The sequence below is a fragment of the Rhinolophus ferrumequinum genome, chromosome 10 (assembly GCF_004115265.2).
Source record: "Rhinolophus ferrumequinum isolate MPI-CBG mRhiFer1 chromosome 10, mRhiFer1_v1.p, whole genome shotgun sequence".
Classification (NCBI taxonomy): Eukaryota; Metazoa; Chordata; class Mammalia; order Chiroptera; family Rhinolophidae; genus Rhinolophus; species Rhinolophus ferrumequinum.
In genome coordinates, this window is record NC_046293.1 from 23647572 (window position 1) to 23673344 (window position 25773).

Below are 25773 nucleotides of genomic sequence, written 5' to 3' on the forward strand. Positions count from 1 at the left end.
TGTGTGTGGGGGGGGGGTGTGGTGTGTGTCACACACACACCACAGCAGTATAGAGTGATCATAAGGGCACTGGACTCCGAGTCAGGGTGATGTGGGTTCCAGCCCCAGCCCTGCCAGTCTGCTTCCATGCATCACAGGAGACAGGGTGGGTCATAGAAGGTGACCCAGTCCCAGGCTGGTTCTGTAAGAATCATGAACTTGGACAGGTCACTTCACCTGCTAACCTCGATAAGGAAAAGGAGGCAACTTAAACCCTTTCTTCTCTAACACTCTGATTCTAACTCTTAACCTTAAGGTCTAGGGGTAGCGTATAGATAAGGGAAGGAGAGAAGGAAACACCACAGGGTGGAGATGCAGCAGGCCAAGAGAATTCCAGGTGGGACGGGGGCTGGAGCTGACTGCTGCCATCCATAGCATATCCAGCTTTGTCCAGCACCTGAGCCAGATCCTGCCCACCTGAGCCAGAGGAGAGGGAGCGGGGGACAGGTGGGACAGGGCTGAGGCTGGGCTGTGACAGACAGCACACAAGCGCAGGCTGAACCTGAGGGCGCTGACAAAGGAATTGTTGTAACACCACCATTTTCCCCTCATCAACTTGAGTCTAGGAAAGGGAAGTCAGAAAGCACATCAGTTCCTGGTCACAACCTTTTCTCTCTCTCCACTCCCTTCACCATCTCTTCCTCTTTTCCCAACGTTCACTTGGTTCCTCAGGACAGGGAGACGGTAATTGAGGGGAGTAATACCAGGGCAGCAAGGGACGTGACCCCAAAGATGACGAGGAAAGGTAATTTCTGGATTGCAGTTCTGATGCTAGAATGGGGGAAGGAACCAGGGGTCCAAAAATCGGGGTCCCACTCCAACATCCCTCAATGAAGAGCTGGGAGGATTCCAACTGCTGCTCTCTCTATAATGATACAAGAATGAGAATATACAAAGCTTGGAGGGTCCAGAAGACTCTGGCTTGAGTCTCATCCTTCTCCATCACTACCGAACAGTTAGTGGGGAGCTGGAGCAAATGAGGATGTTATGTTACAGCTGGGTGGTGAGTCGTGGGTGCTCGGCAAATGGAGTGGAGGATTACTGATGATGGGAACTAAAGTTTGGAAGGAAAAGGAAGTTCAGACAAACGACAGGGGCGAGTTATCCCAAACACTGCCTAGTAGGTCTCCTGAGGGGAGCACCCATGTTTGTGTCCTCCCACCCTAACATGGTGATGGGCACATAGCAGATGCTCAGTAACATGGAGAGGAACTAGCAGGACAGTTTGTCTCCCCTAAGACCCCTGAAGAATGGTCACTTCCATAGCGAAGCCAAGAGGTATAGGAGTCTGCCCTCCACCCCGGGACCTCCTGGGGGCTTGGGCAGAGTCCCAGGAACTCACATCCACGGCCTGCCCCTTCAGGGTGCCCCATCCACCTCTCCAGACATTCTTTTTGGAGCAAATATTTATTGAGTACTTGCTCCAAGTGGAACACTGGGCTAGACCCTGAGGATACATAAATGAACACCAGTCCCTGACCACAAGGAGCTCACAGTCTAGTAGGGGAGGCAGACACAAATGAACAAGACAGCAAAATGCCACGTCGGCACTCCAATAGATGTTACGGTGTGCTATGGGAGTCCAGGGGAGAAGGGCGTGATCAATTCTGGGGAAGACACGGTGGGGCAGGAGCCTTCACAGAAGTAGCGATACCTGAGCAGGCTTCTAAGGGATGCACAGTTCTCCAGCAGATGGTGGGGAACGCTTCCAGGCGTAGAAAATAGTTTGAGCCAATATAGAGGTATGGAAGAAATAGGGCGGAGGTGCTGGGTGTGGTTCTGTGGGGGCGTGGTGTGGACGAGGCTGGAAGAGTCCTGGGGCCTACTGGGAACGGCCTTTACTACAGTGGTCTGCTCCAGCCCCTGCCCTGGGGAGTCAGAGAAGGGAACTGCCCAAGAACTAACGAAGGGGGCTTTTGGGTGGGGTTCCCCACCCAAGTTCAAGAAGAGGAGCAAACGTCTGTGTCACTGCAAAGCAGTGTGGCCAGGCCAGTCTGGGGCTGGCTTCAGCCATCTTTGTGCAGGAAACCTGAGCATGCCCTTGTGTGCCCTTGTTTGTTTTGTTCTAGTCATCAGTTGTTTCCCGGGAAAGTTCCTTGTCAAAGCTCCAAGTTTGACTTGGCTGATCCAAAAGAAAAGGCGACTAGTCGGCACTTGGGTAAGAAAACCAGACTGTTCTAAAGGCAGGACCGGGGGGTACCGTGCAGGAGCCAGGATAATTCTGGGTAGTTTCCTTGATTCCTGTTCTCTGGGCAATTTCTTTAGCTCCTTATCCAACCTGCTTCCCTCCCCCACACCAAAGGCAGTTGGGCAGCTCTGAGAGAAAGCCCAAACATTCTTTAATCCTACCAAGGCTGGTTCCTGGGCTGACACTTTCCCTCTCAGGGCTCCCCTGGAGTGAAGGCAGAGGAGCTGGTCCCTGCCAAGCTTGATGGAGCCAGGGTGGCATAGGCAGGCGGGGGGGCAGTCAAGGCCCGGGAAGTATCAGGGCTTGGAGGGGATGAGGTGGGGGAGGAGGGTTGCGGGCAGACACGGGAGGGGAGGGATGAAGCTGGAGTGGAGGCCACTTCTTGGGCACCTCTGCCCCCTCGGCCTGGAGACCAGTATCGGCTTCGGAACCTCCGGAGCAGCATGAGGAATGTGATGACCATGAGGTCAAAGATGAACTCGGCCATTTCCACGACAGACAGCACCGAGGAGCCGAACCACAGGCTCCACTGGCTGCCCAGGTTGGACAGGAGAGTGACCATCTGTGAGGGAAAAAGGCACACTGACCACCGGGGCAGAGGGGCCTGGGGGGCTCTGGCAGAGGAGCCCCGTCCCTCCTTACCTGAGGCCCTCAGCCACTCCTCTCAGCCTCTCTGTGGCCCTCGGGGCCCCTTCTGTCTAAGTCATACCCATCTGGTCCACCCTTCCCTCCCACTAACCCGAGACTTCATCCCTCAGCCAAATTCCCCTTCTTCCAACCCTCTCACCCTCACCCTTCACCCCTTCCCTTCGTCCCCTACCTTCAAGGCCCAGACACTTCTGGCCCCACAGAGGCAACCCTTTGTTTTCCCTGACAGCTACCCACATAGACCCCATTATACAATCACAGGCTCAGTGAGGCAGGACGTACTGTGACTGACGGAGACTCAGAATTGGTTTTGTAGTTCAGCTCCTTGAAGAAGATGTTGAGTTTGGCAACTCCATTTCTTTGGAGTTGGGGAGAGAGTGGGAAGAAATGGCAGAGGATTAATTTCTCAGACCCTCACAAACACCCTCCTCCAATCTGCTGTATCAATTCTTCTTCCCAGATCTGTTTTCCCTCCCAAGGATTCCTTTCCTGGGGCTGGGACCAGCATAGGACTGACCTCTTGTTTTTGATGGTATAGTTGTTCTGTAGGGATAGCATCTGGAAGACCCAGTCCTGGGAAACATGGGAGGTGTCAAGGTCAAATACACCATACACATATACCCAGAGAAGACCAGTGTCACACATACACGTCCCCTGTCCTTCACCTTCCCCACTTTACCTGGGATGTCACTGAGGGCCATCGTGAGTAGCCTGCAGAGAGCTGGTAGCTGGTCACACTGGGGACGGAGAAAGGTTCTCAGTGATGGGGGTGGGGCTCTCCCACTCTAAGGCTTAGCTGAGTAGCCATACTCTACCCAGTCAAGCAGCCAACTGCCCAGCCTGTGCCCCAGGGCGAGGGGACACTCACCTGCATGGCTTCCGGCACTTGGTGAAACAGCCTAGGCGATCCGAGGAGAAGGCATCCTGGAGCTTATAGTAGCAGTAGCCTGTGGGTGCAGAGAGGTGCCCGTTTTCCTAGGGCACCTCAGCACCCCACACCCAAGAGGTCTCCCAAGATCCCTGAGCACCCCCTTCATAGGAGCATTATATAGATTATAGTGATGCTTCCTGAGTGGCCGTACCAAAAAATATTTAAGAAATTAAGCTGTCAGGAATAAAAAAATAAAAAAAAAACACAAAAAACAGGATACACCTATGTAAAAATGTAGGATATGGACAAAAATTAAAGTCAAAAATAAAAATGAGAACAATTGTATTAAAATAATGAGATTAAACCACAATGAGATAACACGCCATACTAAGTAGGATGGCTATAGCTGAAAAAGGACAATATCAAGTGTTGGTGAGGATAGAGAGAAACTGGAACCTCCTACATTGCTGCTGGGAATGTAAAATGGTGTGGCCACTTTGGAAAACAGTATGGCAGTTCCTCAAAATATTAAACATTGAGCTACGATATGACCAAGCAATTCTACTCCTAGGTATATACCCAAGAGAACTCAAAACATATATTTAAACAAAAACTTGTGCACAAATGTTCATAGCAGCATCATTCACAATAGCCAAAAAGTGGAAATAACCCAAATGCCCATCAACTGATGGATAAACAAATTTGGTATGTCCATATAGTGGAACATTATTCAGTCATAAAGAGGAAAGAAGTCCTGACACATACTACAAGATGGATGAACCTTGAAAATAGTATGCTAAGTCCAAGAAGCCAGTCACAAAGGACTGCATGTTACATGATTCCATTTATATGAAACGTCCGATTAGTACTTGTCAAGGGGAGAGGAACAAGGGCCCTGTGGGTGCCGGGAATGGGGAGCTTGGAGAGAGCTAATGGGTACAAAGTTTCTTTTTCTTTTTTTTTTAAGTAGGACGCAGCTCACACTGGGCCACGTGGGGATCGAACTGGCAACCTTGGTGTTGTTAGCACCACGCTCTAAGTAACTGAGCTAACCGGCCACTCCCAAAGTTTCTTTTTGGAGTGATAAATGTTCTAAAATTGATTTTGGCCATTGTTGCACAACTGACTCTATGACTACACTAAAAACTAAACTATACTAAAATTGAATTGGACACTTCACATGGGTTGAATTATCTCAATACAGCTGTTACCAAAACATAAAAGAAGAAGAATGGGTCTATGGTTTCCCTTTCTCCCCTATTTGCCAAGGTCTAAGGAAGGTTATTTGGTCATTCTTGCTACTTTTAGTCACCCAGTCCTTCTTCATTTCTGACCCAAATTCTTCCATCTACCAGGGCTGGGGTTCTTTAATTAGGAAGACTGGAAAGGAAGCTGAGCCCTTTTCTCTGGGGAGTAAGCAGTCCTTAGGAAGCTCAACAGACTGAGTTTTCAGCCTAGTTCCTCTCTCATCCTCACAGCTTCTCAGCAATCAGTATTGTTCTTTTTTTTCTCCCAGATCTTCTTCAAATTCACAACCAGTTAGAAACTATTCGGGGGCAGGCGGGTGCGCTGGGCAGAGAGTGACGTCTGGACTTCCTGGGACGTCACACCTTCCCTCTGGGCCTCAGCTTGCCCATCTAAGAAAGGAGAAGGTGAGGCCAGAAAGCCTCTGCATTTCCCTCCAGCTCTGACGCCCTGTGATCTTCAAAGGTCAGAGAAACAGGAAGGGAGGCCACAACTGCAAAGTACAGGCAGGGGGAAGAGCTGCGTGGAGCAGATGCAGGGAAGGAAGGAGGCAGAGAGAGCAACACACACACAGCAGAGACCGAGGCAGACGCTAAACTGTGGGGTCTGCAGTGCCCCTGCCACATCCTCTGAGGGGTGTGAAGGCTTGTGTCCTCTAGCAATGGCCAGCCACCCACCTCCTGGGGGAACGCAGGTCCCAGGGGGAGCCCAGGGAGGAGGACCCTAGGAAAGACTAGGGAGGTGCTCCAGATAAGAGCATGTGCACCAGGAATGCCAACCCTCTGTTTTCTACAGTTTTTTGTTTAGGATATTCTCTCTCTCTCTCTCTCTCTCTCTCTCTCTCTCTCTCTCTCTCTCTATCTCTCTCTCTCTCTCTCTCCCCCCCTCCCCCCTCCCCCCAGCTTCCTACTACACGGCTTCCCTGCTGAATAACTCAGCTGTAGTGAAAAGAAAAAGGGATTTGTCTACTCCTAGACCAGGATAAGGAGGAGACTCCAGTACTCTCCAAACTTTGGTTGTGCCCTCCTGTAGGTAAAAACTCCTGAAATAAGCAATTCCGATATATGTATTGGGTTTATAAATTACATACCAGCTACGTCATAAAATATACAGAAAATGGAAGATGTAAGGGAATGATCTAGATACATTTAACTTCTAGTATTTTCTCCCTGCGCCCAGTGAGTTATCCCGTGCCTGGCCCAGAGCGTGAGGGCTGAGACGAGGAAGCTACGGGCAGCGTGTGCAGAGACCTCAGCAGGCTGAGTGGGAGTGGGGAGATTTTCCTCACATGCTCTTCCTTCCTTATGCTGCAAGTTATTTTTAAATGGGGCCATTCCTTTATAAACACACAGAAGCCGCACCAAAGAGGGAGAAACAGAGAGAGTGAGAGGAAAGCTGAGAGAGGTGAGTCTAAGGACAGGAAAATGAGAAACAGGGGAAATTAGTCAGGGCCGGTGAGAGCCAGCAGCCGCCCCGCAGACAGAGGGCGTTGACAGGGAAAAGCTCCAGGGAAGTCCTGGGTCAGGTGAGGCAGCTCAGGGGCTCCCTCCTGGACGCTCACCCCAGGAATCGTGCTTCTTGTAGTCACAGTACTCCACATGCTTGGGCCGCGGATAGAAGATGTAGGCACAGCCACACTCCTTGACCATGCTCTCCTGGAAGCAGGAGTGAATACACACCTGGAGGAGAGGAGAGGGAAGCAGAAAGGGGGTTCAGGCCTGCCCTCCCCCTCACACAGCCCAGAAGAAGCACAGAAGGGAAGGACAAACAATTCTCCCCACTGCACCTCCATCCCTCTTTCCACTGGCGTGTGCGTGCGCGCGCACGCGCACACACACACACACACACACACACACACACACCCTCCAACTTTGACTGACCAACAGAAATAGGCTGGCCTCACCTGCTGCGTGTACTTGGAAGGATAAAGGTTCTTAACAGGGATGTCGCTGCCATTATTGGTACAGTCGCCATAGTTGCCCCCAAGTCTATCCAGGGCTTCCTGTGAACCCACACATGCCGGGAGGTCAGAGGTTAGAGCACGTGGCTGTGGCCTCTTCCCTCAGTCCCAGGTTGCATCTCCTACCCCACCAGCCTCTCCGGTCTGCCTCCCCGTTCTAAAACATGCTCCCGTAGTCCCCCTCATCAAGGACACTGGGCCGGAGCATCCCCTGGAACCCCACACATGTCCTGACCCCTTCTCAGCACTCTCATCCTAGGTCTCCCTGTCAGGTCCCTTCTTCCTGGTGCCCGCTCTGCCAGCCCCCCACCCGATTTCTGCTCCGGTAGACTTCCACATACTCAAGACTCTATCTGCACGGTCTCCCTCCACAGCCTTCTGGCTGCCAAGCCCACCTCCCACGCCCTCTCCCTGCTGCTGCCGATCTGGGCCTCTCCTCCCAGGCCTCCCCGGCAGCATCCTTGCCTTCCTCATGCTGATGGAGGTCTCCACACCAGGTCGCAAGTTAAAGCCACCGTCATCCATGAAGGGAGGCTCATCCTGCCCATGCACAGTTACTCTGGCCCCAGTCACTGTGGACAGCAGCGGGATGAAGTCATTCTGCTCTGTGCGCAGTGTCAGGGTCAGACCTGGCAGTGGAGAGGGAGCAGAGGAGGGGGTAGGTCATGGAGAAGCATTAGGGAATGGAAACGCACCCTCTCACCCTACCCAGTCCCCAACGTTTCAAGGAGAGTAAAGCAGGAAGACCTACAAATGGATTTGGCAATCCCTGAGCTGGATTCTGGGGGCAGGCTGGAAGGACTGGGACAGGATTCCTCTCACACCTGGAATGGACTACGCAGTGCCCGTAGGGGAGAAAGAACAGTGAGGCCCTTCCAGGATAGATACAGGCATGTTGTGGTGAGGCCCAGAGGCGCACAGCATCTCTAGGATATGAGTTCAAGGTGAGTAAATGTGGGTAGGCAAGGCAGTAGGCAGGGCTGAGGCAGCGGCCAGGCATGGAGGGAACGGTGAGTTGCTCACCATTGTCAATCCCCGGCATAGAAGACATCCAGAGGTTGGAGTTGTTCTCGCCATTGAAGGTGTAGCAGTTCCCATACATTGGGTGGTGGAAGTGAGAGTAATTCCTATGTAGGAAAGAGAGAGAGTAGGGTCACAGAGGAAACTGTAGTGGGGTCAGGGAGAGAGGGACTTTCAGCACCCTCTGTTTCCTGATCACCTGCTATGTGCCAACCAGCAGCCTGTGAGGGCATCATCCCCACATCACAAGAGAGAAAGCTAAGACACAAACAGTGATGATAAACTCTGGACTCAAACGCAAGTCACGTTCTAGCCCAGGTTCCTCCCACCAGACCACCTGACCTCACTGGCCTGTGACCTCTCTTGTGTCACTGTGTTGTATTATGAAGACTCGTGCAGTGTCCCTAGCTTCTCACATGTCTAAATCTTAGTTCCCCATTTGGACTGTGACAGGAGCCACATCCCATTCATCTCTATCATCTCTGGGTTAACTGCATAGTTCTTAGCATACAGGAGGTAGTTAATAAATAGTTGTCAAATACATGAAAGAATGAAATGGAAGGGAACAAGGTTAGAGGAAAGAGTGAGACCAGGGGTGAGCGTGTTGCTGAGAGAAGGAAGATCAGATCCCAGCACAGAAATGAGTGAGGTTCTGGTTATACGGCCTTGAGCAAGTCACTTTTTCTAAGCTTATTCTCCTCTATAAAATGAGGAAATTGGAAATAGATGATCTGCAATATTCCACTGCTTGAAAAGCAAAGGCACAGAGGTGGGAGACATTGGTACACATTCTGGGAAGTACGAGAAAGCCAGCATTTCCAGAGCAAAGGTTGGATTCAGGGAGGGATGGGAGAAGAGGCTACAGAAGTGAGCAGAGGCCGGTCCTGGAGTGCCCGCAAGCCTTTCTCGGTGGGAGCGGAGATGGGTAAACATGGTGGGTGCACATCAGGAACTCTGCAGCAGGTGGAATCAACAGAGCAGATGGAGCAACATGGATAGATCTTAAAAAGAGAGCTTAGTAAAAAAGTAGTAAGAAGTGAAATGAGATATATAACACAACACCATTTATATTCCATACACCTTTGCAAAAACACATACAAAGAGATACACATTAAGCACATTATGAGAATATATGAGAGGCAGTATAATACGATGGTGAAGAGCACAGACTCCAAAACTAATTACTTGTATTTGAATCCTAGCTCTAACAAGTATTAACTGTGGGACCAAGTCACCTAATCTCTCTATACTGCAGTTTCCTGATCGGTAAAATGGGAACACTAATAATACTCCATAGGGGTGTTACGAAGATTAAATTACACTTAGAACAGTACTTAACACTTAGTGAGAGCTATATAAGTTGACTATTAAGGTTATAGGGATTCATCAGGACGGCTAAAGTACAAAAGACAGACGATAATAAGTGGAGGATGTGGAGAATTTAGAACCCTCACACACTGCTGGTGGAAATATAAAATGGCACAGCCATTTGGAAAACAGTCTGGCAGTTCCTCAAAAGGTTAAACATATAACTACGATATAACCAAGCAATTCTACTCCTAGGTATATACCTAAGAGAAATGAAAATATACATCCATACAAAAACTTGTACAGGAATGTTCATGGCAGCATTATTCATAATAGCCAAAAAATGGAAAAGAACCCAAAAGTCCATCAACTGAGGGATAAACTAAGTGTGGTACATCTATACAATGGAATATTATTCAGCCATACAGAGGAATGAAGTACTGATACATGCTACAACATCGATGAACCTTGAAAACATTAAGCTAAGTGAAAGAAGCTAGATGCAAAAGAACACTTATTATCTGAGGAAAATGTTCTCAAATTAGATAGTGGTAATGGTTGTACAATTTTGTGGATATACGAAAAACCACTGAATAATATACACTAAAAGGATGAATTTTATGGTATGTGAATTATATCTCAATAAACTTGTTATTAAAGAAAAGATTATGGAGAGAAGGGTAAAAATATAGGGGAGAAAAGGGTGAGAAAGCCATGATAAAGAGCTTCAACTTGATTCTGAAGGCCATGAGAGACACTGAAGGATATTAAACAGGACTAACTTGAATAGTTAAAGTACAGTTAACTGAGGTATGAACACTGAAGTATAAAGCTTCCTGTGGTTATAGAATGAAGGAAGGATTTAGAGGCAGAAAGACAAATTGGGGTGGGGAGGGAACGGGTTGTAATAGTAACTCAGGTGAGAAATAATGAGGCTCTGAGCTAAGGAAGTGACCTAAGCATCAAGACTGAGATGCACTATGGACTTTCCATTGATGGGGACGTAGAAGCATGGGGCAGGCAGAGTTAGAGGATAAGTGGGAAGGTGACACAGACTCAAGGGCAGGTGTACGCTGACCCAGGCTCAGGTGCTGCTACCGTCTCACTTCCCAGCTGGTAGCTTCTGTCCTCAAACAAACACAGAGACTAGAGACAGGAACAAAACTGGGCAGAGTGTGTGTACCAGGTGAGGGGTGGGGGGCAGAAGCAGGTGACACTTGGCCCTGCTGTCATTCTGCAGCAATATGGGAGGGAAGAGTTCCCTGTAGAGTGGAGATGCTGCCTAAACACCCTTCCTCAGCCAGGCAGAAGCAGGTAGACGGCACCTGAAAATCAAGGAGCAGAAGCACAGAGAAGGCAGGGATAGCAGAGGCCAGAGGCTACAGAAGGAAACCTCCCTTCCTCCTAGCCTCTCCCAGCCCTCAGATAGTTGGCAGCTGCCATGACCTCTCTACAAGGACATTATGACAGGAATCATAAAGGAAAGACTGCCTGGCAAGAATAATTCTCAAGCTAGGGCTGGCCCGGTGGCCTAGGACAAGTCACTTCACCTGCTTGAGTACAAAGTAATAAGACCCGTTATTCGCTGCCGTTTACAAAGTGCCCTCGAATTTGTCATCTCATGCACTTGGAGATGAATGTCACCATCTTCATCACGGGAGTAGAAGTGCCAAAAGGGCAAGGATTATATATATTTTCTTGTTTGATGTATCCCAAATACCTAGACCATTGACTGGCACATAGCCCAGTCAAAAATACTTGTTTGAATGAACATTGGATAAATCTCATTTTTCACCCATTTCACAAACAAAGAAGCAGCCTCTAAAGAGTGATGTGAAATGCCCAGGATCACGTGGCCATGAAGTAACAGAAAACTCAGGTGTAGTCCCTCACTCAATCCATGCTATTTCCACCAAAGCACTTGCCCACCTCATCTGCAAAAGTGGAGGATGGAACCAGACGACCTTGCAGGCACTTCTGAGTTTGGTGCTAGTGAGAAAGAGGCCTAGATAGACAGGGAACCATGCTTCCAGCCCTTGGTTTCTCAAAGCTGGACCTCATCTCCAACCTCCCCGGGGCAGCCATATGAGGCTACCTTACTCAGACCTAGCCCTGCAGGGAGCAGCAGAAGTCCTGCAGGATGATCCGTGGAGCAGAGGTTGGGACCTGAGGTCATTGTGTTCCCCTTCTCGGTGCAGACATTTATTTAGTCAACAAGCATTTCCTGGATGCCACCCATGCCGGGCCTTAGGCTTGCTCCAGGAAGGCGACACCGTGGGGAGCACAGAGCCAGGCAGGAGACTCACGCCTGGTTGCAGGAGACCTGGTTGAAGCGGCAGTTGAAGATGAAGTTGCCCAGTTTGTCTTCCTCCAATGACGTAAAGGTATCTGGCAGCCGCGACAGAATGTTGATGTAGTGGAAGCGGTACCACTCCCTCACTGCATCCACCCCTGAGGAGTATGTCTGGTAGAAGCAGTCGGATTTGTTCTGATTGCACTGGAAACAGAAACCACAGTGTCAGGGGGACAGCAGCAGGGTGGGGCCAAGGTCAAGGAATGAGCGGTCTGGGATCCTGAGGACTGACACACAGGGCTGGGAAGCCAGGAGAGGACAAGAACAGAAGGCAGAAAGAAGCAGAAGCTCGGAGCACAATGGCTCAGGGGGGCATGGGATTATGGGAGTGGGAGGCCAAGGAGGAGACCAGGAGCTGTACATGCCTACAGGTCATTTATTTATGCAGCCTCTGCCAGAAGGTAGCTAGAGCAAGGACTCTTCTCCCCATTTCACTGATGGGTAGACTGAGGGATCAAGCAGTTTGTCCCAGCAAGAGCTAGGGCTAGAACTCCGGTCTCCTGGTAGTCTGGCCAACTCGCACTAAAGGCGGCCTGCTTTTCTTCCTTCTGCCACTCTCCCCCTTCTTCTCACTCTCTCCTTTTTATTAAACAAATCGTAAGTCTCCCTTTTCACTGTCTCCTTATTCTGTTTTAGGCCCATAGAACCACAGTTCCCTATCACACTGGAGGGTCCCAAATGAGTCCCACCAGTGGGGACTGCAATTCAGAAAGGTGCATTTTCCACAGATTTGACTTCCAGCTACTTAAATGCTTCCACAGAGGTCCCCAGAGATCAGAGACCTCATAAGCTGACGTAGAAAGCGATGTTATTTCATTGTATTTTTCATAATTAACTAATTACTTAATTTTGCCAGCAAGTGGACGACGTCCTGCCTCCTCAGTAAGCAACGGGGGTGGGGTCCGAAAAGGGATTGGGGTCCAAGGGAGGGCGGAACCGGAAGGGCTGGGCCCCTAGGCCCGGTGGGCGTGGCCGCCAGGGGGCCTTACCAGCTTGAAGCCGATCTTCCAGTCCTTCCAGTTCACTTGGGGGTTGTTGTCCTGCAAGCTGGAGGCCGCGCTGCGGGCCTTGCGGGCTGCCAGAGGCAGCGCCGGGTCCCGCAGGCGCTGCAGGGGATGCAACAGGGTCTCCTGGAGATCGCGACGGCCGCGAGGATGGGCCACGAGGGTGCTGGAGGAGTTGTATTTGTACAGGTCGAAGAGCGTCTGCTCCGTGATGCGGTCCAGCTCCTCCAGCTCCCCTTTAATTTGGGTGTACCTGGAATAGGCAATGGGAAAAGGGCTGGACTTAGGAGGCGGCCTTGCTCGAATACACGGCCCCTGTGGACCTCAGTTTCCTTGCCTGAAACTGGTAGCAGGGGTGGGGGGTAGATAAGTGTGTTCGCGAGGGGGTGGCGCGGTTAGTGGAGGCGACAGTGAGTGAGGATGGTGACGACAGTGACGGCATTTATTACCACCTGTTTGTCGAAAGGGAGAGGCGAAAGGTGCCTGTCAATGAGGCGAACTCCTCCCACTCACCCTGGCCTGGAAGGGAACCCGGAATTTGCCCTTTTGCTAAGACAGGAGAGGGGGTGACATCGCCCTGGGCCCATACACTCCCATGGACCGGTGGTGCGCAGCTCATCCCTTCCTGAGCCCCTCAAAGCGAGGGTGGTCCTTGAGCCTGCCTGCCACCTGGCACCTTCTAAATCAGGGGTTCTCAACTTATAGAATCTCCTGAGGAACTTTTAAAATACCAATGCTACACACTACCCCCACCATCACCACTGCCAGGATTCCATTTTAATGAGTTTTGGGTGGAGCCCAAATGCCATAAGTTAAACACTGTCCAGTATAAGTCAACACATTCCTTCTTTTCAATACAGACCCTCTTTCCATTTCCATCATTAAAGTCCAGAGTAGCAGGGCTTTAGAGACAGACTCTACCAAAACAAAATACACACACCTAGAACTAATAAACAAGGTTGCAGGACATACAAACACCTATACAAAAATTAATTGTATTTCTACACGATAGCAACAAAAAATTGGAAAACGAAATCACAAAACACCATATTAAATAGTATAAACATTGAATACTAGAAATAAATCTAATGAAAGACGTGCAAGACTTCCACAATGAAAATCCTGCTGAGTGAAATAAAAATCCAAAATAAATGGAGAGTTACGTACATTCATGGATCAGAAACTTAATGTAATTAAAACGTCTCCCAAATTGATCTTTCAATTCAACACAATCCCTATCAAAATTTCAGCAGACATTTTCGAAGAAATTGACAGGTTAATTCTAAGATTTATATGGAAATGGAAAGAATCTTGAATGGCCAGAATAATTTTAGAAAAGAAGAGCCAAGTTGGAGTACTTATGCTCCCTGACTTTAAGACTTACTATGAAGCCACAGTAATGAAAACAGTGTAGTGCCTATGTAAGGATAGACAACAGATCAATGGAACAGAATAAAGTCCAGAAATAAACTCACTGACTTTTGACTAAATTAAAGCACCAATTCCATTCAATGAGGAAAGTATTTTTTTTTTTTTTAAACAAATGGTGCTGGAACAACTGTATACTGTACTGGGGAAAAAATGAACTTGAACCTCTACCTCAGTCCATACACAAAAATTAAGTCAAAGTGGGTCATAAACCTAAACATAAAATTCAGAATTATAGAGACTCTAGAAGAAAACTTAGAAGATATCTTCATGAAGTAGGCAAAAGAATAAAAAATATCTAAGGAAGAACTCCTGAAATATAAAGACCTCTTACAAATCAACAACAAAAAAGACATATTGTTTTTAAAATGAACCAAAAAATATATAAATGGTCACTAACTACATGAAAAGGTGCGCAACATAATTAGTCCCCAGGGAAATACAAATTGAAATCATAATGAGGTACCACTTAACATCCATTAGAAAGGCTAAAACTAAAAGACTGACAACACCAAATATTGGTGAGAATGTGGAGTGGCTGAAATTGCTGCTGATGGAACTTTAAAATGGTACAACTGATTTGGAGAACCGTTTGGTACTTATACAGTTAGACATGTATCTACCTTATGACCTAGCAATTTTACTTCTAGATATTTTACCCAGTTTCACTCCTAGCTATTTACCCAAGAGCAATGAAAATATAAATATTTGTACATGAATGTTCATAGCAGTTCATAATAGCCAAAATGCTTGAAACAACCCAAATGTCCATCAATAACACTCAGAAATGAAGAGGGACTGATACAGGCAAAAAACATTGAAGAACTTCAGAAACATTAAGTTGAGCAAAATAAGCCAGACACACAAACAAGAAAATTCATATTGTGATTCCATTTATATGAACTCGAAGAAAAGATCAAACTAACTGGTGGTGATAGAAGTCAGAAAATGGTCAGAGAGACAGAAATTGATGGCAAAGGGACACCAGGTAATGGAAATGTTCAATATCTTGATTATCAAAGCTCAATGAGCACCTAAGATTTGTGCATTTTATTGTAGGTAGATTATACCTCAATTTAAAAAAAAAGTCAAATACCAGTGCAGGGCTCCACTTGCCAGAGATTGGGTTTAGTGGGAAGGGGTGGGACCCACACAAGGTTGTTTTTACAAGAGCCCCTGGGGGCCCTGCATTCACCACTGTCTGTCTACTCCACATCCTCCAGTCCTCCCCTCAGCTCCGTTTCTTTCTCCCTCATAGAAATCCAGCTGGCTGGGCCTTAGATATCAGCTCCAGCGGCCCTTATCATAGGAGAAAATGTAGCTCAGGTCCAACGTGTGTGTTTGATATTCTGAGAGATTTGTTTGTTACTGGTAATTAAAAGAATGGCAGTTAGCTAGCATTTATTGAGCACTTACTATAGCCAGGCACTGTGGTTTTAGAATGCACATCATTTAATCTTCAGTGTCATTCAGCATACTATTCGCCACTGTTAGCTACTAATACTATTGTCATTTTACAGATGAAAAACCTAAGGCAGGTGATTTGTTCGAGGCCACACAGTCAGGAAATGGGTTAGAAAGCACCCTAATCATCACACTGCCCTCCATTCTGTCCCTGCTAGCTCCAGCTATTTTAGGAAGTTGGTGAGGTACCCCAGAAAGAGCACCAGAGCCAGTCAGCTGGATGTAGGTCCTGAAGTTCCGGCTGCACTTTCTGGCTGTGTGATGTTGGTAAGTAACTCAACCTTTCTGAATCCCACCTATTTCCTCATCTGTAAAATGGGCCTAACACTAGATCTGCCCATACATGAAGCTCTTCGAGGGTTAAATGAGAAAATAATGACACAGAGTGAAGAGGCCATCAGCTATCAGGAAGACACAGACAGGAGCCTGAAGCCCAGGAAACTAAGGTATTTTTCTCATGGTCACATTGCAAGAATCCAGGTACACCAACTTGGCTCAAGTTATTTCCACAACATGAGCCATCACATCTCTGACTGGGCTTCCCTTTCCACCCTCCCTAAGCTGTCTCAAGTCCCTCTGTGCCCCTCTTCTGCCTCCTACACCTCCCTCATTCTCGTCACCAACTCCAAACTGTATCACTTCTCTAGTCCCCTCTCTTCCCCATCGAGCCCCACACTGTCCCTATGCCAGGCTCTCCCCTCAGTGGTCCTTCTCATATTCAGCTCCCTCTTGCCTCTTCCACGGAGGCCTTCGGTGACTACCCCCTCCATTTCCACCTGTGACAAGATCCCCAGAAGAGGCCAGGCTCCACACAGAACGCCATCGCTGCCAATGTCTACTTCTCTCCCCTTTTTTTGGCTTAAAGCAGGAAGTATCCCATAACACCGCTTCTATAAAGAAACCTCTTCTTGCCTTTCAGTTGACCCCTAGAACAAAGAGAACTGCCCGCTGAGTAAAACCCACTGATGACATTAGATCTTGTCCTGCAAGCAGGAGGACCCTGGCAAGAGGAGACAAGGGCTAAGAGGGATAGATGCCAACAAGGGGTCTTCATCAAGACAGTCCAACCCTTCTAACCTTTATCCCTTGACCTCCTACCCAGGTCACGGTCATTACCCTCACTTCCGTCTGCTCTCCCAGGCAGCCCTGCATTGGAGGTCGGGTGAACCCTTGCACAATTCAATCAGACAGGCATTACTATCTCCATTTTACAGTTGAGGAAAGTGAGGCCCATCAACTAGGCAACTTGCTCCTAGGTCACTCATCTAGTACCGGCACCAAGATTAGAACCCAGGCTTTTTCGACTTCATGGCTCCAGTTTTTTCCACTACTTCTGCCTCCGGGTTCAGAAATACTTGAGATTGGGCAGCAAAATCCTTCCCCACAGCTGGCCATCTTCTCTCCAGCCCCTCTTCTCTGCCCAGGACAGACTGGCAGGAGCAAGAACACGGGGAAATTTAAGGGTCTGCTCCTCATCCTCCCTCCCTCTTTCCCCTGGGGGCCTCCTCTCACAGAAGAGCCCAGCCCTCCTCCGACCCCTCCCCCACCCCCACACACACCGGCAGGCCCCTCTCCTGCCAGAGTGCATCTGAGGACCTAGCCCACTCCCTCTACCTCCAGGGCCCACCTAGAAGACTTGACTCCCCTTTCTTTGGCCCCCTCCCCAGTTCCACTCTCCTCCACATCTGAGCATCTCCAACCCGTCTCCTAGACATGCTCCTTCCACAATGGCCCCTGTGAGCTCAGCCTGTACCACACTCCATTGCCAGGGCGGTGCCCTGCCAGCAGCCCCTCACCTGTGAGTCTCCCTGGGGACGGTCAGCCCCTCTAGAGTTGGTTCTGAGCTCTCAGATCACATGTGGAATTCAGCCCTGGCTGCGACATTTTAAGAGCAATAGATGTTCACAAAGCAATGATTATTCAGAGGATGGACAGCCATGGTGGTGAAGAATGCTAGAAACCATTTCATCCAAGGAAAAGTCACAGGAGCTAAGGTCTAAGCAGCTCCCCAGGCTCATGGCGTTGCCACTTTTTAGATGGTTAGCCTTGGAGGAGTTACCCTCCGCGCGTCTGTTTCACCATCTGTAAAACGGAAGGATTAACAGTATCTGCTGTGTCAAGATGTCATGAAGATGAAATGAGTTAATATATGAAAAGTACTGAGAAAAATACCTGGCAGAGTAGGTACTGCACAACTGCTGCTGTTGTTTTTATTACCGTCACTGGCATCATTACTATTATTGGAGAAGAAAAAGCTAAGGAGCACTGCCTGCCACTAATCTACTGTGTGACTGTGGTCTTAACAAAAGTGGAGCCTAAGACCAAATTCCAACTCTGACGCCTCCACTTAATGAATGGCTGGGTGACTTTTGTAAAGCCTTTAGGATTTCGGAGTCTCCGTTTTCTCATCTGACTCTGGGGTGCTATTCCCCTCCTTAACCTACAAGCTTGTTGGGAAAATCAATCAGCATGCAATAGTGGACTATGCAAGCTGCAACGCAGTTGCTGCTGAACTGAACTGAACTGATGGTTGTTGGGTAAAGAATGAGTCGACATCTTCGGGATGGCTTCAAAGAGACTGAACCAGGACCAGAGGACAGATGTCATCGTGAGGTCAACTGCAGCTTTACCTGAGCAAGGACTTTCTAACACCAGTTGCCTCAGAGGTGGAGAGGTGGGGAGAAGGAGTCTAACTGTGGGAGGTCAGCTCTAAGGGTCTGGGTTTTCTGTCCCCACCAGGCCTGCCACCACAGAGCCTGGTTTTCAGATCCTGCAGGAAGGGCACGGCCTCCCCACCAGGGTTAGGGACAGGATGACCCAGCTCAGAGCACTTCCCTTCTTCCCTGCAGCTTCTCTCTCTGGAGAACTGCCTCTCTCCTCACCCCATTCCTGCTGCCATGCCTCCTGCTCTGCCATCTCTGGGAAGGAAGATTCCATGCCCTCCTTTGTTGTTAAGAACCCCAAGTTTTTCCATAGGTCAAACTAAATCTTTCCCCAGAACTAGGTGAAAAATATGTTCTTGGGCTCTGTTTTCCATGGATGTGAATCTGACTGGCCCTCTCCCTTGGGTGAACAAAGCCTTCTGTGGGTCAGAAAGGGACCACAGTGGCTGACCCTTCACATTAGCTTCTTAGAACTTCCTTGCTTAGTGTGGAAGGTTTTTAGCCCTTGTCCCTTTTCCTGGAAGTTTCAAATAGCCCGGAACACTGTACCTCCTTCTTCCTCCGCCTCTGCTGGCCCTGCGCAGCTGCCAGTAGGTGGGCATCCCTGGTCTGTCTTTGCCTCATTCCAGCTATCTAGTCCACAGATTTCCACCTCCTCCCTGCTTTCCCTGTAGAAGTCACTCATTTCACCTCTGCCTCCTGCACTCACTACCAGCATGATTCACACATGGGTCACCACTCCCTAGGCCGAGTTAACCTGTCCACCCACCCCTGCCTCTCTCCTTGAACAGAAGACACCGCCCTCCTGCACTCCTGACAGGTACTCCCTCCTCTTACTGCTGCTCTTCCCCAGGGACTCCCACCAGCCCCCGCCTCAACCCTGGATGCCTTTGCCTGGCCCCTCAAAGTGCAGTGAGAGAAAGAACTTTCAAATCAAATACGCCTGGTTTGTGACTCAACAGCTAACCTGGGAGGCACTGACTTCTAGGTGGTGGTGGTGGCGGCGGTGGGGAAACGTGTGATTTTTGAATCCCAGGTTTACCACTTGCTACCTGTGTGAACTTGGGCAAGTTACTTAACCTCACTGGGCTCAGTTTCCTCGTCTATAGAATGGGAGTAATGCTGGTACCTACTCAGAGGCCTGTTATGAGGATTAAATAATTTAATTAATGTAAAAATTAATTTTTGTCTGGTACATATTAAGTATTATATAAGTGTTAGCTATTGTTGTTTTATTATTTGCTATGTGACCTTGTCAATTATTTCACCTCTATTTTCCCATCTGCAAAATGGATATATGTTATAATAATGCCCACTTCCACGGACTTGTCAGGATTAAATGAGATAGTCAGGCACGTGGTAAGTGTTCAATAACTGCTCTCTACGCTGAGGAGCCATCCCTGACTCCCCCTCTTCCTGGGTGCTCTCCCCACTCAGTCCTGCAGCAGCCTGTCACACAAGAGGGATTCTTTCTGTTCTTTCTGCGTGGATGCCTGTCTCCCAGCCTGCGGGCTCCTGGGCGCAGAGGCTCTGGCTTCCATTCTCTGGGGCTTTGTCCTGGACTGGCCAGGGCCCTACACCCAGCAGAACCTTAGAAAATACGCAGGGTCGCAACAGATTCACCCCTGCCCGCCCCCATTTCTCACCCACATCTTTCTTCCTTTTTTTTTTTAATGCAAATGATAATTTTATTGGCACTTTCTCTCTTCTTTTTTTTTTTTAGATTTTTATTAAACTATAGCTAACATACAATACTATATTAGTTTCAAGTGTACAAAATAGTTATTCAACATTTGTATACCTAAAGAAGTGACCACCGTGATAAGGCCAGCAACCGTCTGATACTCAACCACGCTATCACCGTAGTATCGACTATATTCCATATGTTGTATATTACATTCCCATTACTTATTTGTTTTTTACATGGAAATTTGAACCTCTTATTCCCCTTCACCTATCCCTCCTTTTAAATTTTTCAATTATAGTTGACATTCAATATTATTTTATATTAATTTCAGGTGGACAGTATAGTGGTTAGACCTTTACATAATTTAAGAAGTGATCCCCCTGACTAGTCTAGTACCCACCTGGCACTATACATAGTTATTACCATATTATTAACTATATTCCCTGTGTTTTACTTTACATCCCCATGACTATTCTGTAACTACCAATTTGTACTTCTTAATTCCTTCACCTTTTTCACCGTCCCCCCAACCCCGCTCCCATCTATCAGCCCAATAAACCTAGTACCCATCCGACACCACACATAGTTATTACAATATTATTGACTACATTCCTTATGCTGTACCCTGCATCCCCATGACTACTATGTAACAGCCAATCTGTACTTCTTAATCCCTTCCCCTTTTACACCCACATTCCCAACCCCCGCCCTCCTGGCACCATCAAAATGTTCTCTGTATCTATGAGTTTGTTTCTGTTTTGTTTATTTATTTTGTTCTTTAGATTCCACATATAAGTGAAATCACATTGCATCTGTCTTTCTCTGTCTGACATACTCCATTCAGCAGTACCCTCCAGGTCCATTCAGGCTGCAGCAGACGACAAGAACCCATTCCTGTCCCTGGCCAAACAATCTCACCCATATCTTTCAACCACAATATTTACTGAGCACTTACTACTCTACCTGTTGTACCTCCTGCCTGCCAGTCCTCCACTCCCTGCTGGCTCAGGGCTGCTCAGTGTCCCTCCCAACCACCAAGGCAAGAGGCGAGGAGGGGTGTAGAAAATAGGGGAAAGATTAGGGCATGGGATCTGCAGGGGGTGAGAAAGAAGAGGAGCAAAGGCAGCGGCCACCAGGGAAGGCTGAGGGGAGGAATGAAAGAGAACCAGGAAATGAGATGTAAATATCTCATAGGAAACTTCATTTATCCCAGGTACCACATGTTGGGTATTAAGAGGCAGGGGTTTGTGATCAGGCAAACAGAGGGTAAGTCACAGGTCAGTCACTATCTCTGTGACCTTGTAACTTGTCTATTTTTTGCTTCAGCTTCCTCAAGTATAAAATGGGATATTTACAGTACCTGCCTTGGAAGATTGTTGGGAAAAATAAAGGAGAGGCCTGTAGAGTACTCAGTGTCACATCTTTTTAGTAAACGGCCCCTTGTCCTGGACACTATATGGAAGCTAATCAATGAAATGGCCTGGCAGTTTTTTTCTCTGCAGTACAGGACGTCCCAACCCTTAGTCCACGACACACCTTTGCACATAACAATATATGGGGACCTCCACCCCCAATATGTAACCAATCTCAATCCTCCATAATCACATGCATAACCAATATGTTTGCTCACCCACACACACACATGCACTCATAAACCTTACACTCCTTGAAGACAGAGACTACACCTCACACAATTTTTATTACACTTCTCACAGTGTGATGCAGTCATTTGTTTGCATGTCTGGCTCTTCCATCTTATTTTTTCTTTCTGTCCCCAATACCTGGCAAAGTACCTGGCCTTCAATGAAGACTGTATGAATTATTAATGAACTCCTTTGCCAGGTGCCTAGCACTGCGTCTGGCTTATAGCAGGTGTTCCCAAGGTGTTGCGTGACTGAGTGAATACAAATATAAGGTATATACAAACATCCAGCCCCACCTTCCTTTCTTCTCCATGGTTTACCACCTCCTCTGGCTTCCGGACTGAAAACTGGCAAGGAGCACTGATGAAACCAAAAACTTGAGGACACACCCAGGCACTTAGGTCAGGCTCCTGGGCAGGTGCAGCCCAGCAGGGGTCCCCTCCCCATTTTCACCTGGATGAGGGGAACAGGGGAACAGCTATCCTGTCCCAGTCTCCTTCTGGCTCTATAACTCTCCCCCCAGCCTCAAGGCTGATGATTGCTTTGTCACCACCCCCCACTTTGCTTTCTCCAAAACAAACTCCCCTTCTAAACCAAGATTGACATAGCAGGGTGCAGCCCCTGCCAGTTCCCATCACCCACCACACAGCACCTCGACGGGTCCTTCTCTCCAGGGAAGGGCGAGGGATGATCTCTACCCTGCCCTTTTGGAAGTTACCAGCATCGTGACCTCATCAGCATCCCCTCCCACTTGGCAGGAGAAAGGGAGGATGAGGGCACTACTGGTCCAACAACCACACTCTGGATAAGCCCTGGGCACTCAGAAGGCTCCACTGGGCTGAGCTGCCAGCCCATCAAGTCGGAGGCTCCCTATCTTGCCCAAGGAGGTCTCCTGGGGACAGGAGGATGGCCTCCTACCCTGGGTCTGAGGGTCTGCTTGCCTAGTGGGCACCTCTGTACCCTCTGCACTACCCTTCCAGGTGCACGAGAGTGACGTAGGGCCCGACTGACCTGTAGGGATTGAGGGTGCAGATGGTAACGGCGGGGAAAACAAGCTTCTCGGAGTTTAGGTTGATGTTAAGGCTGACGGGGTAGCTGAAGTACTCTTCAAACAGCAGGCCAAACTGCCAGTACATCATGCCGAAGGTGCAGAGCCAGAGCACGGCCCAGAAGGCCGTCTTCATGCGATTGTGCTGGGAGCACACCAGGCGGATGGCGCCATGGATGGTGGTATTGTTGCAGAAGAATTGGAAGAGGTCTCGGTAGGAGCGGTGGAACTCAATCAGGGCCTCCTCCTCCTCTGTGGGCTGATGCGGGGCCGCGGGTTTGGGGTCCGGCCCCTGCTCTTCACACTTGTCTCCCTTCATGAGCCCTTGGGTGGGTTGTGGAGGGTGAGGGTCACGGCCAGGGCATGGTTCTGGGCTCCAGATGCCCTCCCCAGAGAGAGGCTGCACCTGGCCATGCCCACATCCCACCCTGAGCCCATTTTCTCCCACTCCTCCCTCCCTCCACCTGCCCAGGAGCCAGCTGACCTGCTGGAGTCAGGGCCAGAAGAGCTGGATCTGGGCGCCCCTGGAGTGGCCTCTCCTCTGCTTCCCTGATAAGGTCACCTTTTGGTTTCAGTCCCAGCACCTCCCTTTTTGTCTCCACAGCCATCAGTATCTGCTCTGCTTAGTCAGTCTCTTTCTTGAGATCTCTGAGTCTTAGCTTCTCTCTGCCTTAGCTGCTCTCTCTCTCTCTCTCTCTCTCTCTCTCTCTCTCTCTCTCTCTGCCTTTTGCTTCTCTTGGATCTCTTTCTTAGATCTCTTCTTCCTCACCTGACTCCTCTGTGTGTCAGGCTCTCTGATCCTGCCTCTCTTCCTCTTCCTCCCTGCCTTTCCCCTCTCAGTTTGGGCTCTCTTCTCCCATCAGGCCCTGGTCCTGGGCTGTGTCCGGACTCCCTCTCGGTCCCAGTCACGGCAGGGCTCCAGGAGGACTGGCTGCCGCCTGCTCCCCTCTCCCAGGTTGTGGCTGGACTGGGACTGGTTCCTTTCCAGTTGAATCTGGCAGCTGAGCCTGTCCTCCCCCTCACCTGACAGGTGCAGAGGCCGCCAGGGAGCCCGCCTGCCGGCCAGGGATGGAAGCAACACAAGCCTCATTAGCATCTCAATTAAAGGTGAGCAGGGCAGGGGGAGGGACAGAGGAGGAGCCGGAGCTGAGAGTTCTCCAAAGGGAGGAGGATTCCTGCGGGCAGGTGACCATGGAGTGCTGGCACTGGAGAAGGAGAGGAGAGGGCCTGAAGAAGAGTCAGGGCCCCGGGAGTAATGGGTGCCTAGCTGCCAGGCAAGGAGGCTGGGAGACAGAATGGCAGTGAGAGATCTTGACCAGGGAGAAGGATCCAGAACACAAAGCCAAGAGGGCAGAACAAGAAAAAAGGACAAGCCAGGGCAAGTGACACCGAGGTGGGGAGACCAGAAGGACAGGGAAGGCAGAAGGAGGGAGCTAGGTGGAGGAGGACAGGATGAAGGACGGGGAGGGAGGCATGGAAGAGAGGCAGAAAGAGGAAGGTGAAGAGGAGTGAGCCAGCCCCAAAGGGACTCTCCCTTCCCCAGCAGGAGAGCAAGGGGAGGGAGCCCCAAGTGGGCCTCCAGGAGCTAGGTCCCCTCCCTGGGGAGTCCTCCCTAGGCCCCCACAGGTCAGCCTCACCCCCCAGGTCGTGGAGAGGATTTTAGCGGGTGTGTCTCCTGGCTCTCAACATGAAGCACCCCTCTTCCTCTCCCTCCTAATCCATCCTCTTCCCCCCAACGCCTCACTACCACCCTCTACCTACCTTGTCCAGACCTGGGAGGGGCCCAGGTGAAGCAGGGGGCTGGGCGGGGCACTGGGACATTCTGTTCTTTTTTATACCATTGGCTGCCAGGCCAGGAATGTGTAATGTCCCCTATTGTGGTCACGGGGTTGCAGGAATGTGGGCACCAAGAGGCAGGCAGGGGACAGGCAGGGCACTTGGGCACAGACCTGGAGCCCAGGGACAGCAGGCACTGAGGGGGCAGGGAGGGATGTGAACAGCGGTGGGTGTCCTGGTGAAGAGGATAGGCACATTCCAAGGCAGCGCTAGCCCTGGATGGAAGGAAAAGCTCATGGTTAGGGGCTTTCCCCCCACATCGCTTCCCCAAACTTAATCCAGCAAAAGGATAAAGAGTGAAGTGCCAAGCGGTGAGCAATCGAGAGGGAAGGGTCAGAGAATCAGGTCCCAAAAGAGGGTTCAAACAGGTACAGGACACCCACCCACGCAGCCCAGGCCCCCTGTAACAGTGAAAGGTGTGGACACGGGGCAGGACGTGCACTGACTGGCTCCTCCTTCCTCCTTGCCTCCTCCGAGGAACAGGCATGATGCCCCTACAATGTGCAGACACAGCCCAGTGTAGGCTGGTGGAAGATGGGCCTGCGATATAGTGAGACAAGGATCCTAGCTGCAGAGATAAGAACTCAGCGCTGAGTGAGCCTGGGGAGGGAGGGAGAGAGGGAGAGGCACTAACCGAGAGACTCCAGAAGACTTCCTGGAGAAGGTGGTATCTTAGCTGGGTCTTCAGGAACAACAAGGACTCTAGCAGGCAAAGAAGAGGGAAGCGGGGTACTCCAGGCTCAAGGTACAACCAGCTTGCTTCCTTTCTGGGTAGTCTCTTGTCGCCTGTGAGAGCTGCAGTCAACCAGGGTTCCAAACCTGGCCCCAGTGCTTCCTTTGACACCTGTTGGGGACACCCCCTTAGAAGGGAAAGGCTGGCTTTTTCTTCATTTTCCAGATGAAAAAACTGACCCTCCACAAAGATAAGCCAGTTTTTTAAGGACACAAAACAAAATAGCAGCCAAGTGAAAACAAAGTAAGAATTCTTCTTCTCCTCTGGGATTGTCTTCTTAGGGCTTTTGCTGTTTACTTCCTGACACAGACCAGCCACAGACTCAGGGAATCTGAGCTCCCCATACCTGGTTTCGAAAGCCAGGAAGGTACATATACTCATACAGAGTCCATGGATTCATCAGCAATCTGGGTCCTGGATTATCTCCCTGGTTCTGTGAAAAGCTCTCTACACTGTCCCCACGGGACCCAGACACCCCTAGAAGCTCCATTCTCCCTTGAGCCAGGCCCTTAAACTAGGGATGGCCTAACTACAAAGGGGATATACAAGGCTGTGACTGTGATCTCAAAGGTTCTCAGAGGCCCCTCCCTGCCTTTTCGACTTGCTACCTGGTGCCTGAAACCCAGCTGCTGGCT

General features: G+C 49.5%; 1 protein-coding gene across 3 annotated transcripts; it reads right to left on the reverse strand.

The window, feature by feature from the left end:
• Nucleotides 1–448: 448 nt before the first annotated feature.
• Nucleotides 449–25688, reverse strand: SCNN1A (sodium channel epithelial 1 subunit alpha). 3 transcript variants are annotated; one of them, XM_033116453.1, is made up of 14 exons: nucleotides 25485–25688; nucleotides 25040–25191; nucleotides 22533–22893; nucleotides 12622–12889; nucleotides 11586–11776; nucleotides 7975–8078; nucleotides 7417–7580; nucleotides 6895–6993; nucleotides 6553–6670; nucleotides 3744–3822; nucleotides 3555–3612; nucleotides 3393–3448; nucleotides 3158–3233; nucleotides 2421–2789 (listed from the first exon to the last, which is right to left on the reverse strand). In XM_033116453.1, the coding sequence occupies exons 3-14, from the start codon at nucleotides 22886–22888 to the stop codon at nucleotides 2421–2423; spliced, it is 1938 nt and encodes a 645-aa protein (XP_032972344.1). In that variant the 5' UTR covers nucleotides 22889–22893; nucleotides 25040–25191; nucleotides 25485–25688. The 3 variants fall into 3 exon arrangements, with proteins under 3 accessions (XP_032972343.1, XP_032972344.1, XP_032972345.1); XM_033116452.1 differs by lacking the exons at nucleotides 25040–25191; nucleotides 25485–25688 and adding an exon at nucleotides 23054–23518 and having other exon boundaries at nucleotides 449–2789; XM_033116454.1 differs by lacking the exons at nucleotides 25040–25191; nucleotides 25485–25688 and adding an exon at nucleotides 23339–23521.
• Nucleotides 25689–25773: the final 85 nt, after the last annotated feature.